Genomic DNA, 19,577 nt, shown 5'->3' with positions numbered 1-19,577 from the left:
ATCACTGCAGCCTCAATTGTACCTTGTATTAAGTGCTAGTGTGAGAATGCTACAACACACAGATGTATTACACAGATGTACAATTCGACATTTTCAATCAGACCATAATAGCTTAGCATGTCTATTCCATGTCTTATTATGTCTTCACATCTCTTATTTCTCTGTCTTCCCCTATTTTTGCTGCTGTTTCATTGTGATTACGATTTAAAATCATTTAAACCTGCAATTACTTTTTTAAATTATAAATCATATCTGTGAAAAGGTGAAGTATGGGCCCAAACAATCCGTCCAATGGAAAAGAGGTTTGAGGGAGAAACTAAAGGTGGGAGCTAAGCCAGCCTGTGTGCGAAGGATCACAGATGGCCATTTAGCCTCCCGAGGACAGCCAGCGTCTCTAAGATCGTTTAACTTGGCCTCACGCTGCACGTGTCTCTCCTCCATCACACAATCCCAGCTTCCCCCAGGTCAGCCACGCTGGCTGTCTCACTGTGTGTTTGTGCCATCCTGCGGCTCTCTCGCTGGGCTGTCATCTCAGCCACAGCACCAGGACTGATGGGTAATCGCTGGTGAGAAACCCAGCATCCTACACACATGCATAGATATACTGTATAATCCACCTACACACATAAAACCAAAGGGTTGAGAACACAAAAACAAACAAACTCTGATTCCACTTCTGTTGCTGACATTTGAGGTAATATATCCAGGAAACTTAATCCAATGATTCATGTTAACCCGCTTTAAGCATCATTACACAGCTGCATCAAGGGGAATTAAAAGTGGGGGAAAAAAAGTCTTCCATTTCCTTCATGCTTATATTGTCTTTGTCTACATATCAATTGTCTGTCCTCCAAGCAGTGGTGGAAAATGTATTACTTAAATAAAAGTACCAAAACAACAATGTAAAAAAATTAAAAAAATACCTCGAAAAGTATAGAACTTCAGAAAATGTACTCCATAGTTACTTTCTGGTTACTTTCCACCACTGCCTTCGGTTCAACCACAAGGACAAATGCTGTCTACTGCAAATCAAATCACAAGAATCTATATTTAATATGTGTGCAGATAATTTAAACAGCAAGGCTAAGGCTGTGATTGTCATGTGTGCAAGAGTGCAAATATTGCTTTACAGCAGCAGGATCAGACAGCATTTGGCATGGTGTAGAAATAGTTGGGAGTAAATGGACGAGGATCCAAGTTGTGCAAATACAGAACTGGCGTGAACACAGCAGCTGAGGTACAGGAAGCTGCAAACTGGAGACTTAAAAACAGAGAAATTAAGAGTGCGAAGCTCTGAAAAAGTCCAATATAATCCATGTTTGCTGCAATGGAAGTGCTCCTACATGTCACTTTGTCTCTTCAAGAGCATGGGTGCAAAGCAAAAGTCTTGACACTGGTTCTGTTATTGAAGGATCTTCTTTTTGATGTACTGGCAGAGGCAGAGAGGGGCGGTGGTGCAGTGATTCCTCTGGGGGCGTAGGCGGTGGTGTGACGGTCCTGACAGCCTCTTAGACACCAGCAGCTTCACATAAGCTGCACTGTAGGTCATCAGAAGCTGGTAGGCTGTAGCCTACAAAAAAAGTACAATACCACTAATACATTGTAGTAACCTGCTTTCACCATGGGAATGAAGAGAGTAAAAGCAAGATTGGTGGTGGTACTGAACCTACTTAACTATAATTAAACATGTGCAAAAGAGCAAACTTCAGGCCCTCACACATAGAGGAACGGGGGGGACTTTTTAAATCAAAACTCCACATTCTCCTGCTCTAGAAAACTAACCAAAAACACCCTAAACACATTAATTGATCTAGTTTACATGCACTGCAATTTCCTTTTGTGTTTCAGCAAACATATATTGCTAATTCTGATGTATCTATAATAAAACAATGCTGCTGATTATATAAATATAAATTTCGTCAGTGTGGGAGCAAAGACATCTTGCAGCATCATGTCTCTTTACCTGAGCAGGTAACGATGCATCAGGGATGAGGCTGTAGTTGGTGGGGACTTTGGTGCCCTCCTGTTGGCTGGATGAGGTACAGCAGCCGGTGTCCTCATGTCTCAGCAGAGGCCTCTGTTCATCTGAGTCCTGCTGCTCCACATCTGACCCTTCGACCTCAGGGACAACAGCCGTGTCTTCGGTCACAAGAACGAGATGCGCCATTTTCCTCTCCAACTTTTTCTGATAAAGTGTGAAATTGATCATTTTAAACCTCCTCCACGCTGTAAAAATGGAAGCTATGACATGTGTTACTATACTTCAAAGACTAAACTTCTGTTTACCAGAAGAAGATATAGAAATAAATATCCTTTCAACAGCAGCTAGAATTATGTTTCTATTGATTTTGAGGGAGGACTAACATGGGAATCACAAGCAAAATCAATAAAGCAGCAGGAGAACAAACAGAAGGACAGATGTACTCGACTCACTCACCTGGGTTTCATTCACCACAAAGCTGCACTCCTCTAAAGTTTCAGTCAGTGCCCTCAGACAGTGGGACATGTCCCAATACACAAAGTACAGCTGCAGAGAGACACAGAGAGATGAATACAACAGCATCAGTGGCTGCAGAAGCAAAAATATTTAATTTGTGGTTCATTACTGGTGTACTAGCCTGGTTCCAGACCACTAAATCAGCACCCACATCTCAAATTTTGGCAAGTTCTAACATTTTTATTGATCACATGAAGCTTTTTACTCCACATGATTAGTGGAGATGCACTTCAGTACAAGCCATTTATGGTATTAACATTTTGTTTTAGCATTTGTGTTTTTATTTTTTTATTGTATTACTGACCTTTTATTTAACTGTTTTTATATTAGATATATACTATACTACTTGTTTGTCATATTGCAAGTCTTACTCCACAGCGCTGTGGAGATAGGTCTGGCAATGCGAGACAATATTGCAAGTAAAATAGACCTATTCCCTGAATTGCCGACAGATCTTGAAGATGACCTTTGTGCTGTTCGTTAAGGCTTTCGTGAGCAAACTCACTCAATACCAACTTTTACTTTTACAGGCCCTTTAGTCAATAAAACTGACTCCAGTGATTGGTTCATTGTACAAACCCATAAAACTTTTTTTTACATTCTAGTGGAGATCCTAAAGTTTCAAAAGATACCAAATATGGCAGAATACATTTTGGGAATATGTCTATAAAGTAAAGTACAACACATGCAAACGTTTTGATGTATGTATAAAGGATGGCATAATAGATTTCAATAATTTACTACTTTCTACTGTTTTTGTTTTTTTAGATTAATAAACAACTAATCATTGTCATATTGTTGTGTCATTGACCACATGGTTTTGTTGAATAATTCTCTAATAAAAAGTATTCTTGTTGCATTAATCTCCATGTCATAAATTCTCCTCATCATCTTGTTATTACATCTTTGTGTTGCTCTTCCTGGCATGTTGTTGTGTTGTTTGAAATATGCAAATAAGATGAAACTAAGAAACGAGACAACCACAGGACAGCTGTGTATCAGCCTAAATAATATCTAACAACAGATGACATGGATACATGTATAAAGACGTTTGTACACTTCTGGCCCATATGGGACCTGATATTCTCACAGTTTCAGTTGATTTTATAAGAACAACCTTCATGTTTCCAGTGCAGGACTGCACCCAGTCGGCCACGGCCACCAGCAGCTTGTGTTTCACCATCCTCTCATTCACCTGGATTAACCGAATGTCTACGTTCATGTTGATCTGACACAGAAACAGACAAAGAAACACGTTTGAGAATCATTTATTTCACATTTCAAGTTTGTAATTTATTTAAAGGAATTTAAAGATTCCTCTTCAGATATGAATGTGTCAGTATTACTGTAGTCTACATATCGACGACGTTTCATTTCTGGGATTGTTCATGTGCCGCCGGAAATCCGGAACTCGGATTTATGAGGACTATGGTTAACTGCTCCTCAGATCTCTGCAAGGTAAATCGAGACAGCTAAACAGCAAAACTCAGATTGGATCTGAGTTTTCTGTTGCACCTAAAGCTACTTTTGAACGTACACATGTTGCACCAAAACAAGTTCCTTCCCGAGGCTATTTTGCAGGGGCACCGTTGCTCCGTCCGGCGCTTAGGGCCACCCAAGACGATTGTGATTGGTTTAAAGAAATGCCAATAAACCAGAGTATGTTTTTCTCCCATCCCGGAATGCTGTGTGGACTAGCCAGACCCTCCTCCACATCGCTGTGTAATTTTATGGTAACGACCCCCTCCTTACCTCCTTGTTACTGTAGTGGAGAATGAAAATGATGGCAGTGGTGAGGAAGATGGAGACCAGGCTGACAGAGAGGCAGAGAACCCAGTAGTCACTGACAGTGATAAAGAGGTGGAGGGTGGAGAATGTGGCGCACCACACCACCACATACAGCACCTGGAGGAGGGAGAGGTTAATGTTAAGGAAATATTAATTAGTATATTCTCAGTGACAGGGGTATCCAGCATTTAAAAAAAAACATTTTGGGAAATATGCTTATTTGCCTTCTTGCAGAAAGTTAGATGAGAAGATAAGAATATAAATCTCATGGCTGTCCATTATAGTAAATAGGAGCAGGAGGCAGTTAGCTTAGCTAAGCATAAAGACTGCTGAAAGCAAGTGGAAACAGCTAGCCTAGCTCTGTCCAAATTCACAAATACGCCTACCAGCACCTCTTAAGCTCACTGATTAACACACATTATATCTTGTTTGTCTCTGTTCATCAAGAAATAGTTTAAGCATGTAATTCTACGTAAAACTTTTACATTTTTGTTTGTGTATGGAATAAACAAACACAAAAGAATTAATGAGCTTCAGAGGTGCTGGTAGGAAGATTTTTTTTAACCTTTGGACGGAGCTAGGCTAGCTGTTTCCCTCTTCAACCGGCTTTAATGCTAAGCTAAGCTAATTGCCTCCTAGTTCCAGCTGTGGAGCAAAACAACCTGTGGTTTCTAGAGCTTCTTCTGCTTTTGATTTAGACCTTCTTTTTTTTCAAATCTGTCTCTTGCACGTTCCCAAACTTTATGGAAGTGTAACACTAAATCATTTAAGTGCTCATTTGAGACAAACCAAAAACAGAAAAAAGTATAAAATGGAAAACATTAAGTAGGCGAGAGTTAAAACTGAAGAGGAATGGGGAGAGAGGGATATAATCAGAGTAAATATTTGGTAAGCTTGGACAGAAAGCTGGAGGACATACCGGTGCCATTATAAAATGGAAGAGAGCAGAGTTAAAAACCATGTATCTCCTGACTGAGGGAAGGTCCAAAGCTGTCTTCAGTGGAGCCTCCATGTCTCTGACTGGAATCTAAAAAATTCAACAATTTAACAACCTGGATTAAACACAGATTATAGTAAAGATATATGAATTTTCCAGTGCCACAGTAACATGTATGTGCGTGTGCTGACCTGAAAGCCATCATTCTCGAGTTTGGCACGACACAGAGACAGATCAAAGCTCGGGTTTAGCATCGAACAGCTTGGCATCGCCACAACACACTGACCTGAAAGTAAGAGAGAGAGAGAGAGAGAGAGAGAGAGAGAGAGAGAGAAGAGAAGAGAGAGAAAGAGAGAGCCATGACAGGATCAGCCTTTTCACTACATAAATGCTGAAAATAGAAGTGTGACAAGAACCTGCACTTCTCTGAAACACTTGTCTGAAGATGTTTAAGGACACAAAAACACAAAACCACAAAAGAAATATAGGCTATACAGTCAAATATACTGTAAATAATCCCTCATATCTCACTGACCTAAGGTGGGCCAGTCGCTAACTCATGCTGTACAGCCAAATATTGTTCAATCCTATACAGAACATGACTTTAATCCCAAGGTTTCCATATATTACAAGTCTATTAGGCTCTATGTTGAATTGTTAAAATATTTCTCATTTACATCATTGAATGACTGTTTACTGGCATTTGAGGTATGTGAGTGTGATGTTATGGTGACTACATGGTGATAATGCTTGTCTAATGGTGTAGAAGTACTTGTACAGTATAGTACACACAGTAGGGCTGGTCACGAGGTAATCTAAAATAAAAGCACTGATCTTTTTATACTTTAGTGACATAAACTATAACAAATCTGAAGCAAGCACTGTAGGGCAAAGGTTTATGAGGCAACACAGCTGTAACACTTTAGTGTGACTGGTGCACATTTAATACTTAACTTGTCATGGTTGTGTATGTTTCTGTTTCCTGTTTTATTTTGTAGTCTGTTTTTCTCCTTTGTTTTGTCTTGTTTACTTCCTGCCTTGTGTTTTCCCGCCTTTGTCTGCCCCACCCTGATGTGTGTCACCTGTTTCTTGTTTCACCTCGTTACCTCTTGTATTTAGTCTCTGTGTTGTCTTTGTCTCTTGTCAGATCATTGTACTGTATTGAATGGAGTGTTTGTATGTGCAGTCTAACCCGTTGTCTCAGTATTCCAGTTTTTCGTGTTCCTGTTCTTTTGCTTCCTCTACATTCTGGAATGATTTTGCCTGCTACCTAGAGGACTCCTTTGGTTGTATATCTTTTTTATTGTGATTAAATCATCAAGCTCACCACTTCCTGGCTGTCTCTGCATTTGGGTCCTGCAATTCTCTGAACCTTGTAACATAACTTTTGTTACCAAAATCTGTTTCAGGATTTATTCAGGGTGACAGTGAAAGTCAGAAAGATGCAGTGAATAAGTAATCTAATCTCTGTATATGACTATTTGGACAAAGGTTAGATACAAATACAATGCAAAAAACAACAGACATCAGTCCATGTAAAACGTCAAACACCAGTAAAATGTAACACAGTGCAGTAATTAACATTAAAACAAGAGTACTACTATACTGTAGGTCAACATGTATGCTATAAAATACAAAAACAGTATACAACAACAACATTTTTTACACAAATGAAACCCCATATAGATATCAGTACCTTTTTAAATACAAAAATATGTATGGTTGGCTGTATGTATTAGAAAACTAGCCCATGTGAGTCCTGTTAATCTCATAAATATGACGCTGAGAGTGAATAAAGAGTTTATTGCTGTACAATTCACCAAATAAAAACAAATAAAGAGGCAGCTGATTACCATTTGACCAGGTGGGTCTGTTGTTGCTGGCCTGCTGTGGCTGAGCTTTGGTTTGTCTGATCTGCACATCCACCTCACTCTCCTCTGTCACATGACAAACTCTGTTCTTGTCCTCCATCATCTCAGAGGTAACCACATCCTAAATAAAAAACAGAGCAGGATAAAACATTAATAAGAGGAAAAAGCTGCTGTCTTATTAAGAACAGAATTGTGAAAATGGACTTAACGAGGACATTTTACGAAACATCCCTGAATCTTTAATTTCAAGTCAGAACAAAAGAGGATCCAGTGGTTTCATGTGACAGCAGACATGCATCGTTAGCAATTACATAAAGTCACAAAAGAAAGGACTGCGACAGAGATCATGGTCGAAAGCCTATAGGTGCCAGCAATCTAAAATAACATGAAATCAGTGTTCATGTGATTGTGACTGATACAGGAAGGTAATAATTATTCAGGAGCAATGCTGCGTAAGAATTTGGAGAAACTTAGTGAGGCAGCATATTTCATCACGTTAAATAAAATAGAGGTACTTATTTATCTGGATGTGTTTCATAACACAATGATTCTCAACCAAAGGCACACCTCAGGGGGTCATCCTGAGGTTGTGTCACCCTCAGCCCTATGTTCCATCATTTCTATGAGATCCCCCCCAACGAAATGCCCTGTTCCCTCAAGGATTTCCCCCCAAATTAGGGCCAGTGTTCCCTCAGCCCTATGTTTCCTAATTTCTATGAAATTCCCACAGCATCAAAATTAGGCCCTTACAGTTGAAAGAGTTGGCGTTAGCTAAAAGTAACGGATAAGCAGTTGAAGAGTTAGCGTTAGCTAAAGGAAATGGATAAACAGTTGAAAGAGTTAGTGTTAGCTAAAAGTAATGGATAAACAGTTGAAAAAGTTAGCTAAAAGTAACGGATGAACAGTTAAAATGGTTAACCTAGCTAAAAGTAACAGATAAATAATTAAAAGAGTTAGCGTTAGCGAAAAGTAAAGGATAAACAAAGAGTTAGAGTTAGCTAGTAATGGATAAATGCTTAAAACCTCCAGCTTAATGTCACTCCATGATGTTACTGTTATGAGTGAAAACTTAGCCTAAACACTGATGGTTCTATTTTATGAAAAAACTATTAGAAATGTTTCCACTCTTATATACAAAAGTGTTAAATAACATCCAGTTTATACTTCATTCATAAGGGGAAGGTAGAGGGGTACTTGAGCTCATTGATGTATGGGCACATCAGACATGATGAAAGGTTGGGAACCACTGTCCTAACTGATAGGTTAAACATGTCATGCTTGAAGAAAAGGAGTGGTCCTGCCAGATGAGTGTGATCTTTTTCTAAAAAGCCCTTCAGATTAACCACAGCCTTTATCTGACAAACATGTGTATGTCTCAAAACCTTCAGGAAACCAGATCTCGTCTGCTTTTCAGCTGATGGCCTTTACTGCAGTGACACTGTCATGGTGGTATCTGCTCTTATCTGCTATTTAAGTGAGTTTGCATTTTTATGAGCCATTAGAGTTGCCGATATCTGTACTGCCTTAAAGTGTCCATGTCATGTTTTATCATTACATAGTTTAGTCTGTTTAGAGGATAAGAGGTATCTTTAGTCGTGACTCTGGACCTCCATATAGCACAGTTTTTTTGATAAAACTAAACCAGCTCTCTCTGCGTCTCTTTCCATCTTGTACGCTCGCCTGCATGCCTGTGACGGAGCCACATTTTTGCACTTAAGTGTGAAAACTCAATGCTGCAGTTCTGATGTAGTCTAACCTCTTTCTCAGCCCTCTCTTTACACACAGGCCTCTCTGCCTTTATCTACACTCTCATTTTCACTTCCTTGCTTGTAAATAAAGTCACATAGACTCTGGGCCATTTTATTACTGCCTGCTTACACTGCACCTGCTCAAAAAGACAAAAGAAAACATATACTATTGTTCACACATGTGCACGTAGAAGGCTGCGTTCAAACACAGGCAGCAGTATTTCTCTGTTAGATAAACAGCCCAGATGTCTTAAGCTTTTCAGTAAAAACTCAACTCACAATCTCATATCTTAAAATTGCATATTGTCTGTTTTCACGCCCATGTGTGTTGTGTTACATACTGCTGGACCTCATTACTTTGTATTTGTGTCTATTTAAGGAACAATTCCTGCAGAAAAACATTTCCCAATATTCTTTTTGAAGTTAAACTGATATTTGCATATTGAGCTGTCATACTTATACTTACATAATTCATCTCCAAAAACTTTAAATCTGTATGCAATTAAAAGCTCTTATTGGACGTAAGGGTATAGAAAAGGGACATTTCTTTGTGTACAAATGTTAATTTAAAAAGTTTGTGTTTTCTGTGGCTACCCAACATATTTCATTTGAGTAGCTCACCTCTGAAGTCATGAAACCAAAACCAACTAAAATGAAACTAGAATATTTCACATGATCAAACACATCTTACCTGCATTTTAGATGTAAGACCATCATGTCAACAAAACTGGTTATATTCCTTTGTCGGCTAGATATGTATTAGATCCCTTGAAAGCAACAATATACTCTATGTCTGCGCCTATTATACAGTCTATAGTCTGCTCAAACAGACTGCGGTGTACGTTACTTTGACGCTCCGATGTGTCTCAGCAGTTTCTTCCTGACTTCGCTCTCTCTCTGTCTCTCTCTCTCTTAACATGTGACTCAGATCAGCTCGGCCTCATGACTACAGGAATGTGGTTTGTGGTTCTCAGTTCAACACAGTCAACCCTAGTAGAAGGAGGGTGAACACTTTTATATGTAGAGGGATGAATGAAAAAAGCCCATTAAAACATTCAGGTGCGACTTGTGGTTTTGTGACATAGACTAAAGTCTGTCTTTTATTGGCATTACGGAGATTTTCCATTTAGTTTTCAGTTTGGCATCATGTAGTGGATCAATGGAGGTCATACATACAAGGGATAAAAATTCATACACACGTTTCCCTTACTGCAATTGTGAAGACATTGGATAGAGGTCTATAATTACAATATATTAATCTACTTTTGGTTTTATATATATATATATATATATATATATATATATATATATATATATGAGTCTTCCTTTTTTTGCTTTTTGCTGCAAATTGCTGCAAAAAATAAACTTAACTTTGCAATTAAGACACATGAATTGATTTGAAATGTAACTTTAACCATGGTGTTATTTTACAACTAAAGTGACTCACAGCATGGTTAAACTCCTGAAAACTGCACCATAGTGCTGTATACTGTGCACAGGACTTTATACTGTAACACTGAGTGGCTGGGATGTTGTTTTAGAAAAATTCTGCCCCTGTCTGGATAAAAGTTGTAAGTGTATTTAGCATTATAGTAATAAAAGAACATTACAATTACATTTTTATTGAAATGTAACAACAAACATTTAAACATCATCAGCAGCTTTATAAGGTACATTATTGTGCATACAAGCATCATTCCAGAATTATGTGAAAGCCAATATAACTATTTATAACTAACTAAAAATATAATCCTAAAATGCTAAATAAATCATAGACTGAATAAATTACGATTGCTCAAAAGACAAATCAAACAACTCTTCCTTTGCAAATGCTTTATTGTTATACATAAATAAGTTAATTTTATATTTGACATGAGAAACGTGTATAGGACTGTGTAAATGACAATCATATTTACATTTAATATAAATAATATAAAGGACAAGAACAATAAAAGAGAAAAAACTATAATATCTAAACTACAATTATAATAAATAAATAAATGCAATAACATTAAATAAAGACGAAATGTAATTATATCATTTGATTGTGTGTATATTATTTATTATTATTTAACTATTCAATATTTTTTATATGTTTTTAAATAATTATTCAATATTATTTAACTTCCTCTTTTATTTTGGTGCGTGACGATAGTCATGTGATCACCCATCTTGGTCACATGACTTACTAGCTAGATGCTGGAGTTTTGTGGATGAGCTCGAACAGAGCATTTCCGCTTTTTATCTCTCTGTCCGTTTTAGTTGTTTTAGGTTTTTTTTTTTTTTTTTTAAACTCATCGTCTGTACTTTACTGATATTTATCTGTCGGAATAAAGAAGAAGGTTTCAGGATTTAAATCTAACAAACATGAAGACAGGAAGCCGACTCGCTGCACTGTCCTTACTCCTCTCCGCTGTGTTGTCTCTCTGTGTTTGTACTTTAAGCCCTGAACAGGTACAGTAAACTAAATATCTTAGAAATACGTTACAACACAATGTAGTAGCCCTGCTGTAGGTACACATGTTGTTTAAGCTCCGTTCTATTCATTCTTGAAGGAGTGTAAGCAAGCACACTCGTTATACCGGTAAACTAAAATTAATTAATAAATCAATTCCCCCTCTGTCAGTTAAACTGATCAAGGGGCAACTCCTGGAAGGATAGACAGAAGTGTAGGGGGGAGGGGAGGGGAGGCACTGACTCAGATAACTGCTGGGTTGTTTTTTACAGATTGTGAAGTGAGGCACACTTTTTATGTAATAAAGTGCGTATGTTTTGATGTGTGCTATGTCTTGAATTTCTGTAGCTCTTAACAGAGTGAATGGCATGGGAATAATTGGCTGGTGTTTTTCTCTCAGGCTGATGGTTGCAGATGTGTTCTCATTTAATGTGTTTTGTTGTGCAATCTGGTATTAATGCAGCAATTTCCCTTTCTCCAAGACAATTTTCTTTCATAAATAAAGGGTTCCTGAAGTGAAAGTATGATCATCACCTGCTTGTGTCACCTGACACCTGATGCATCCAGCAGATATTTAAACTCTTTCCCTTTCCCTTAGTCAGCCTCTTTTCATTGTCCATTTAAACTCTTTCCCTTTCCCTTAGTCAGCCTCTCTTCATTGTCCTGTCTCGTCTTTCTTTGATGTCCAGATTGACCCTCTGCTGTATGAAGAGCAGCTGCTGTGGGTGAGCGGAGCCCAGGGGCAGGTGAGCACCTATAGGATCCCGCTGCTCACCTTCACCCCCAAAGGAAGCCTGCTGGCTTTCTCAGAGGCCAGGAAGTCGACGACCAGCGACGTGGGCGCAAAGTTCCTCGCAATGCGGCGGTCCACAGACAAAGGCAAGGACGATCAGCAGTCTTGTAATCAGAAACAGTCAGATATACAGACAGAACACACACACACACACACACACACACACACACACACACACACAACACACACACAGACACAATAACAGAGTGGTTACAAATCCACAGGGATATATTTAACATTCACAAAAGGAGGGAAAAGTTCAAAACAATAGTTAATAATCACTTAACCTTACCGTAGCGTGCTGGTTTATTTTGTGACATAAAGAGTCAGACAGGGCAAGAAATGTCAGTCACAACTTTAACTTAATGAATAAACTGTTTTTTTTATATCATTAAATAAGTTGGTTATTATCAAATGTATCACAAAAAAAATACAAACACAAAAGTATAGAAACTAAAAAATCTAATCACAAGGTCCAGTTATACTTGATTTTTCTTTTTGAGCTTTAACCACATCTTGTGGCTTTCATCAGTAGATGAAGTGTAGCTTAGTGAGCAAAACAAGTAAGTGGACCATTTGACAAGATTTGTTTTTACAAATATCTATTTCCAAGGTCAACAATGAGCACAATTGAGCACAATTTGGGCTAATTATCATTTGATATCCACTTAATAATTTTCAGTACAGATAAACACAATTATTTTATTCATAACATACTTTGAGGAATATCAAAAACAATCTTCAAAAATAATTTCTTTCATTTAACAGTTCTTAAACTTTAAATGTGTTACATGGTACACATTTACCTAAATAAAATGCAGTCTAAAATTGTCAAAACTGTGATTTAAATCAGAAAATGTCTGATCAAAGTTAGTAAATAAGTAAAGAAGAATATGAATTTTTGTCCACAAATGTGTTGCCAGCTTTCTGTCCTTGACAGTTGTTGATTCTATTTCTCACTGATACATTTGGGGCTGTACCAAACATCCAGCTCTACTTACTACAACATACATCTGATTACATACAGTAGGGTTAAACTTTATGCTTGTGTGTCGTTTCAACTGTTAAAATAAAGTGGAACAGAAATTAAGTTTCTTCTGGACCAGAGTATAAAACTCACAAAACCTCAGACAAAACAAAAGCATCAAGACGAACACATCAAATATTTACATTTACGCTGTTGTCCAAACTGAAGTACAAATGAAAATAATATTTTAGGGGCATTTCTGAAAGGATTTTACACCTGTACACATTTGAATGTCTGCATTTTGCAGAGAAACATTACTCTCTTAATAGATACACATTGATTGCTGTGTAAAGAAATGGCTTGAAGCAGAAAGCAGAAAGAACAGAATTTGAGGTTGAAAACTGATGTTGTGACTTGTGGTCTATGAGTGGTAAATTGAGGAACCAAAATACTTTTTAAAAAGTTTTTTTTTTTTTTTTTTTTTTTTTAATAAGTAGTACAATTATTGAATTCGGAGTAATAGTAGTCAGGATTTTTGTCTGAATCCTCTCCTGTTCCTCCTCCGTCCCTCCAGGAGCCACCTGGTCCCCGACCACCTTTATAGTCGATGATGGAACGAAACCGGATGGCCTGAACCTGGGCTCGGTAGTGGTGGACGAGGAAGTGGGCTCGGTGATTCTGGTCTACTCCATCTGCTTCCACCTCTACCAGTGCCACCCGTCCAGCACCATGATGGTGGAGAGCATGGACGACGGGCTCAGCTGGAGCCCGCCCAGAAACCTCTCGGTCCAGCTCGGAGTGAAAAACTTTGCTCCCGGGCCAGGCTTCGGCATCCAGGTCAGAGAACAAAACAACATAATATATGAACCTGTGGCTGAGCTGCTTTCTAGTTGTAAAGTGAGATAAAATTTAAGCTAAATTACCTCCATGCTGCGTTCATGTCACATTGGTTTTATTGTGATTATGAGCTACTGACAGGTTAGTCATTCACGTCACTTACTAGGGATGATTACAGGTGTTAAAGTGAGTTGTTAAAGGCACAAAAAATTGATCTACTCCCTGCAGGGATATTATGATTAGTGCTGTCAGTTAAACGTGTTATTAATGACGTTAACACAAACCCATTTTAACGGCGTCAATTTTTTTATCGCGAGATTAACGTTCTTTTTGGCATAGCAAACTTTGTAGTTTTTTTTCACATGCTGTTGCAACTACTAGTAATGTTAGAAAAAGTACAACACCACAGTGTCAAGACAAGACCAAAGTGATCGGTGTGTTTTGTCGTTGTGAACTGAGCTATCATCGCAGCACGTCCAGTCTGAAATACCACTTGATGGCCAAGCACACAGCTGATGTGAATTCTCCGCCCCCTCGTCAAAGCCAGGCAACAAAAGCACAAAGCAAGCCGATCCACTTTTCCATGTTGATAAGAGCATTAAAATGAGAAAAAATAATTGGACAAAAAGAAATCTAGGGACATTTAGAATAGATAAAAATGTGCGATTAATTGCGAGTTAACTATGACATTAATGCGATTAATCGCGATTAAACTGTGCCATTAATGTGATTAATCACGATTAAATATTTTAATCGTTTGACAGCACTAATTATGATCATCTGTTGTTGCGGGTTTACTCACAACTGAGTGATGAATGAAAATAAGTGTATATTGAACTACATAATTCTGTCCAATTTAAGGAGTGAAAATTATCTTAGTTCTAGTATCCCTTGTGTTGACTTCGGGTCACATTGACCCATTTTCAATTTTTGTTTTATATCAGAAAATATGGGACGTAGAAATAAGCGCTGAAAATGTGTAGAAGAAAAATTTAACAATTTAAAATGTTGGAAAAAACAAACTGAAAAAAGGCGTCAAAAACGTCGAAAAAAGAAGTGTTTTTTTCAAGGTTGATGGGAAAACAACACAAGTTATCAAGCTCACCACACCTTTTTTCTGTAAAAGTCTGACGTAACTTAATCACAGTGGGAAACTCTGCTTATTGCTGTGATTATTCTGCTTTTAATGACAATTAACAGCATTTGTCAGCTATTAAAGTAGAAGTAGCAGTTTTTTGAGGCAGATAGAGTATATTGTTGGCACATTTTGTCAAAACAAAATATGCCAACCTCAGACAAACTGTATCCACAAGAGGAACAGCAGTCCCAAGTTGAAACTAACCAACAGGGACACAATGGACACTGATATACTGGAAGTAGAATATACTCTGTTATTTTTGTCTATTTAATAGAGCATGACTGAATGTTATACTCTTTCATTACATTATATACTATAGAATATTTCTATATTAATAAAGACATACACTTAGTATCATTACTTAACAATGTTGTATATTATTCTGGTGTATCCTCTATGCTATACTATGCTGACAGTGTCACTCTTGCCTTTACATGCTCTAGTTTCTATTCTTATTTTATATACTTCTAATTATTTATTTTGTACTTTCTCTTTTATCTGAACTTATTTCTGTCCTCATGCTGCTACAACACCTGAATTTACCTTCTGGGAATCAACAAAGGCTTCTCTTATTTTCAAAATTAGGTGTCGTTTGTGTTTTAGAATCAAGGTTGCATCATTGTTTATTGTTTTGCGTTGTATATATTCCATATTTTTTATGTCTTTGCACTACAGAAGCGCTACAACCCAGCTAAGGGGAGGTTGGTGGTGTGTGGTCATGGGACATTGGAGGGAGACGGAGTTTTCTGCATCCTGAGTGATGACCACGGACGTAACTGGTACAACGGCGCTGCGCTGAAAAGCATCCCTTACAACCAGAGGAAGCAAGCACAGGACTTCAACCCTGACGAGTGCCAGGTACATTTGCTGCCATTTGTGAATTACGCCAGGATCACATCTTCTTTGACAGCTCACTGTAGGGTTAGTTAACGGTGCTATGTGTGGCATTTTAATGCAATACCAGGAGAAAACGTTTTTTTCCTTCTTCGCCTTCATGAAGATGAACCTTTATTACAACAAAAAGTGCTTATAACTTCTTACAGTGATCTTATCAACCCAGTTTCCAGTGGCAGACATTTGTAAATATAAAAAAATAGGATTAATGTATGTGATAAAGCCACTGTATGCTGCTTGTCCAGCACCATTAGCAGACAAAGTAAGCAACTAGTTAAATAAAAGTTCTAACAGTTAAAAGAGTTGGAGTTGGAGGAGAAAAAACATTGCAAAGCTGCAAAGAAAGTTTCACACTTAAATTTGATGAATATATGACTCCTAATGAATGCTAATGTGTTGCATTGTGTCTGGTGGATGTGTGACAACTCTTATTAGGGCAGATTATCGGTCTGCTTGTTGTGGTGTTCTTCTGCCCTCTAGGGGCCAAACCAAATGCAGCTATAAAATGTATACTTATAAAAACAACTGGCAGTTATCTTAACCATTGTGTGATGCCTTAACTGCAATGATACCAAGGTGTCATAATTAATCAAATAATAGCTCATGAGAGCATTCGATACTGTCAAGCCAAACCTTTTCTGCTCCTCTGCAGCCGGTTGAGATGATGGACGGCAGCATAGTCATCAACGTGCGGAACCAGAACAACTACCACTGTCGGTGTCGCATCGTGGTACGCAGCCGTGATGGTGGATTGTCCCTGCCCGTAGACGATCTGTTCTTTGACTACGAGCTGGTGGATCCTGCAGTAGCAGCTGGAGCTCTGCAGAAAGACGGAGTGCTTTACTTCACCAACCCCTCAAATGAGCAACACAGTAAGAACCACTCTTCTTCCTTCCTAACTTTTGTCACTGATGGTCAGTGGTATTATCAGCAATATGTATTAAAAGTATTTGTTGGATAGAATGACCCCTTCCTCAGAATGTATTATTAGCATATATATATTATATAATTGGTTAATGTGAATTTTAAGTTTTTTTTATATGCTGTTGGGTACTGTAATCTATAACAACGCATCATATTTTGTAACCAAATCTTTTTTTTTTGTAAAATCTTAAAGTGCTCATATTATGCTTTTTGGCTTTTTCCCTTACCTTTATTGTGTTATATATCTTTTTGTTCACATTATAGGTTTACAAAGTGAAAAAGCCCAAAGTCCACCCCAAAGGGACTTACCATCTCCAACAGAAAACACTGTTCACCAACTGCTCCAAACAGCTCTATTGTAGTCCAGCCTTTACTTCCATGACGAACGTCACTTTGTAACACACGTTATAATGCTCGCCTAGCTGCTAGCGTGGCACGCCCTCATACTCTGCTTCTGACTGGCTAGAAGTCCTTACCTAGGTACTGTGCATGTGCGACTCCCAACAAACATGGAATTGAAGTGCGATACCTCACTCTGTAGCTAAAACAGAGAGCTCAACACACAGGGTGAAAAGAGGAGCTGCAGCAATGTGCAGTACAACAAAAATATGGTGTTTTTTGAAAATTAAACCATGTAAACCTATTCTGATAAAACCTCTAAATACAATTATGAACCTGAAAATGAGCATAATATGAGCACTTTAATATAGAAAGTAACTTGTAACTTTTGCTAAGGTCTGTGTTGTAAAAGATCAGTATCATCAGTACATCATACTAACTGGTTGCCTCGGCCCCCTCAGGAGTTAACCTGACCTTACGCTGGTCACTGACTGATGGCAACTCTTGGGTGCAAGAAGCTGTGCAGATATGGGCCGGTCCAAGCGGCTACTCCAGCATCACATCGCTGAACAGCGACTCTCCAGAGGACCGGAAGTACATCTTTGTCATCTATGAGAAGGGCCACAAGGACTATGACGAGACTGTCTCGTTTGCCAAGATCCACCTGTTTGGTGGCCGGTAGAGCATGTGAGAGGGAGGTAAGCAGACGAGCATCAAGTCATTAACATCAACAGGTACGATGCATGAAAACTGATTTCTATAGTGTTAGTTTGACCCCTGTTTTAATTTCCCCTTGTGTTTGTCTCCCAGATTCAAATGTTGGAGGGAAAGGGAAACAGGAAGCTGTTGTATACTCCCACAACTTTCTCAGGAAGAAAAGAAAATAGTTTTTAAACTCACTTTAAGATATTGAAAATGGGAGGCTCAGCACCATGAAAGTCCAGCAGTTTTCGGCCTGTGATGATCTAAAAATATTCTCCTTATTTTATCTTCCTCTTCTCTTAAATTCCCACACTTGATGAAGTTGCAAGTCTATTGTCCATTTTTATGTGTTTGGATATTTTACCAAGTGTTCGTTTTTGCTCAAAAAATTTGCACAGCCACAATATTTTGTGAGTTTTCTTGTTCATACTCAAAACAAGGGACAGTTAAATGTTGAAAATTCAATTTCAGACCAAATACAGTAGTTTCCAATCATACTGTCATGGAAATATCTGTTTTGAAGTTGAATACCTAATTTTTACATATTTTTACACATTCTTCCATAAAGTAATGTGGTTTAAATATGGTATGCAAAATAGATTTAAACACCTCTGGCTTCTATCACTAAACTGTCAGATATGTTTGGTGATTGTGTTAAATGACTTCTATTTGCTCAGATAATATAATGCCATACTGAAGTAGCCTACTTTCAAATCTTATATGGGTTTGAGTTTGTAATTTTAATGAATGCCTTTTTTAGGATGCGAGTGTGCCATGAATACATGCTGTGTGTGTGTGTGTGTGTGTGTGTGTGTGTGTGTGTGTGTGTGTGTGTGTGTGTGTGTGTGTGTGTGTGAATTCATGAATGCCCTGTATTACCAGCATTGTGCACAGGTTTACAGTACATTGTTTTCATGCAGGAAATCTATCTAATTTGTACTATCTGTAAAATAAATAAATGATTTCTAACAATTGTGGGCACAGCCGAGCTGATTTGCAGTGTCATTCATGATTTAGTCAAAGAAATCTTAGAATTGTCTTCCTAAGCAGCAAAATATTGCATAAATCCACAGATTGTCTCATCACAGACCCTGCAAAATGGTCAGCAACAAATGTTATTTCCACACTCAGTGTTGGAAATAACATGTTCAGAGTTTCTTTTTCATTTAATGTAGCGCATTAATCAGTTTCACCAGAATATGTTAGGTGTCCTAAATAACTTTTTAATGGACACCCTGCAGCCAAGCTAAGCGCCGAGCTGGTGTAAAGTTGTTGTGCGAGAGAAAGCTCAGATTGGACAGAGTCTAGCTATCTGTCTCAATTTACCCTGCAGAGATCTGAGGAGCAGTCAACAATAGTCCTCATAAATCGACGGAGTTTAAAATTCCAACACAAAGAAAGCGAAAGGAAGCGGACATTGGTGAAAATACATGCATCTGGCGGAATTTCCTGCAGCACATTTGGTATCACACTAAAACTCTTTTTGTTTTGATACTTCTCTCTGCTGCCTTTGCATTCCTTTTCTTTGCTTGCCCAAATATAAAGTTGATGTTTGCAAAGCATCTTTCGTCTTTTATTCCTCATAATGGGATTATGACAGTGGACGTGAAGATAGCGGATACATTACAATTTTAAGTGAGAACAGTCTACACATATTTAATTTCATACTTAATCCATATGGTAATGA

General features: G+C 38.1%; 2 protein-coding genes across 2 annotated transcripts; one reads left to right on the top strand and one right to left on the bottom strand.

The window, feature by feature from the left end:
* Positions 1 to 674: 674 nt before the first annotated feature.
* LOC116047261 (transmembrane protein 268) lies at positions 675 to 9,784 on the bottom strand. Its single transcript, XM_031295925.2, has 9 exons — positions 9,533 to 9,784; positions 7,076 to 7,214; positions 5,414 to 5,508; positions 5,205 to 5,312; positions 4,250 to 4,402; positions 3,615 to 3,725; positions 2,438 to 2,527; positions 1,964 to 2,185; positions 675 to 1,570 (listed from the first exon to the last, which is right to left on the bottom strand). Exons 1-9 carry the CDS (start codon positions 9,536 to 9,538, stop codon positions 1,403 to 1,405), a joined length of 1,092 nt encoding a protein of 363 aa, XP_031151785.1. The 5' UTR covers positions 9,539 to 9,784; the 3' UTR covers positions 675 to 1,402.
* Positions 9,785 to 11,020: 1,236 nt separating this feature from the next.
* neu1 (neuraminidase 1) lies at positions 11,021 to 18,878 on the top strand. The gene is made up of 7 exons (XM_031295930.2): positions 11,021 to 11,295; positions 11,986 to 12,175; positions 13,631 to 13,893; positions 15,707 to 15,889; positions 16,578 to 16,797; positions 17,650 to 17,886; positions 17,999 to 18,878. Exons 1-6 carry the CDS (start codon positions 11,209 to 11,211, stop codon positions 17,868 to 17,870), a joined length of 1,164 nt encoding a protein of 387 aa, XP_031151790.1. The 5' UTR covers positions 11,021 to 11,208; the 3' UTR covers positions 17,871 to 17,886; positions 17,999 to 18,878.
* The last annotated feature ends 699 nt before the right edge of the window (positions 18,879 to 19,577 follow it).

This window comes from Sander lucioperca, chromosome 14 (genome assembly GCF_008315115.2).
Source record: "Sander lucioperca isolate FBNREF2018 chromosome 14, SLUC_FBN_1.2, whole genome shotgun sequence".
NCBI lineage: Eukaryota > Metazoa > Chordata > Actinopteri > Perciformes > Percidae > Sander > Sander lucioperca.
Note: the sequence above shows the minus strand (reverse complement) of the source record. Positions and strands in the feature narration are given on the sequence as shown.

Excerpts from the sequence above, each read along its gene's own strand:
- LOC116047261 (XM_031295925.2), bottom strand. Across the intron at positions 2,528-3,614 it reads CCTGCACTGGAAACATGAAG|CTGTACTTTGTGTATTGGGA; the intron begins GTTGTTCTTATA and ends GTCTCTCTGCAG. Across the intron at positions 1,571-1,963 it reads ATGCATCGTTACCTGCTCAG|GCTACAGCCTACCAGCTTCT; the intron begins GTAAAGAGACAT and ends CTTTTTTTGTAG.
- neu1 (XM_031295930.2), top strand. The coding sequence starts at position 11,209 with ATGAAGACAGGAAGCCGACTCGCTGCACTGTCCTTACTCCTCTCCGCT. Across the intron at positions 13,894-15,706 it reads GGCCAGGCTTCGGCATCCAG|AAGCGCTACAACCCAGCTAA; the intron begins GTCAGAGAACAA and ends TTTGCACTACAG. Across the intron at positions 15,890-16,577 it reads TCAACCCTGACGAGTGCCAG|CCGGTTGAGATGATGGACGG; the intron begins GTACATTTGCTG and ends GCTCCTCTGCAG.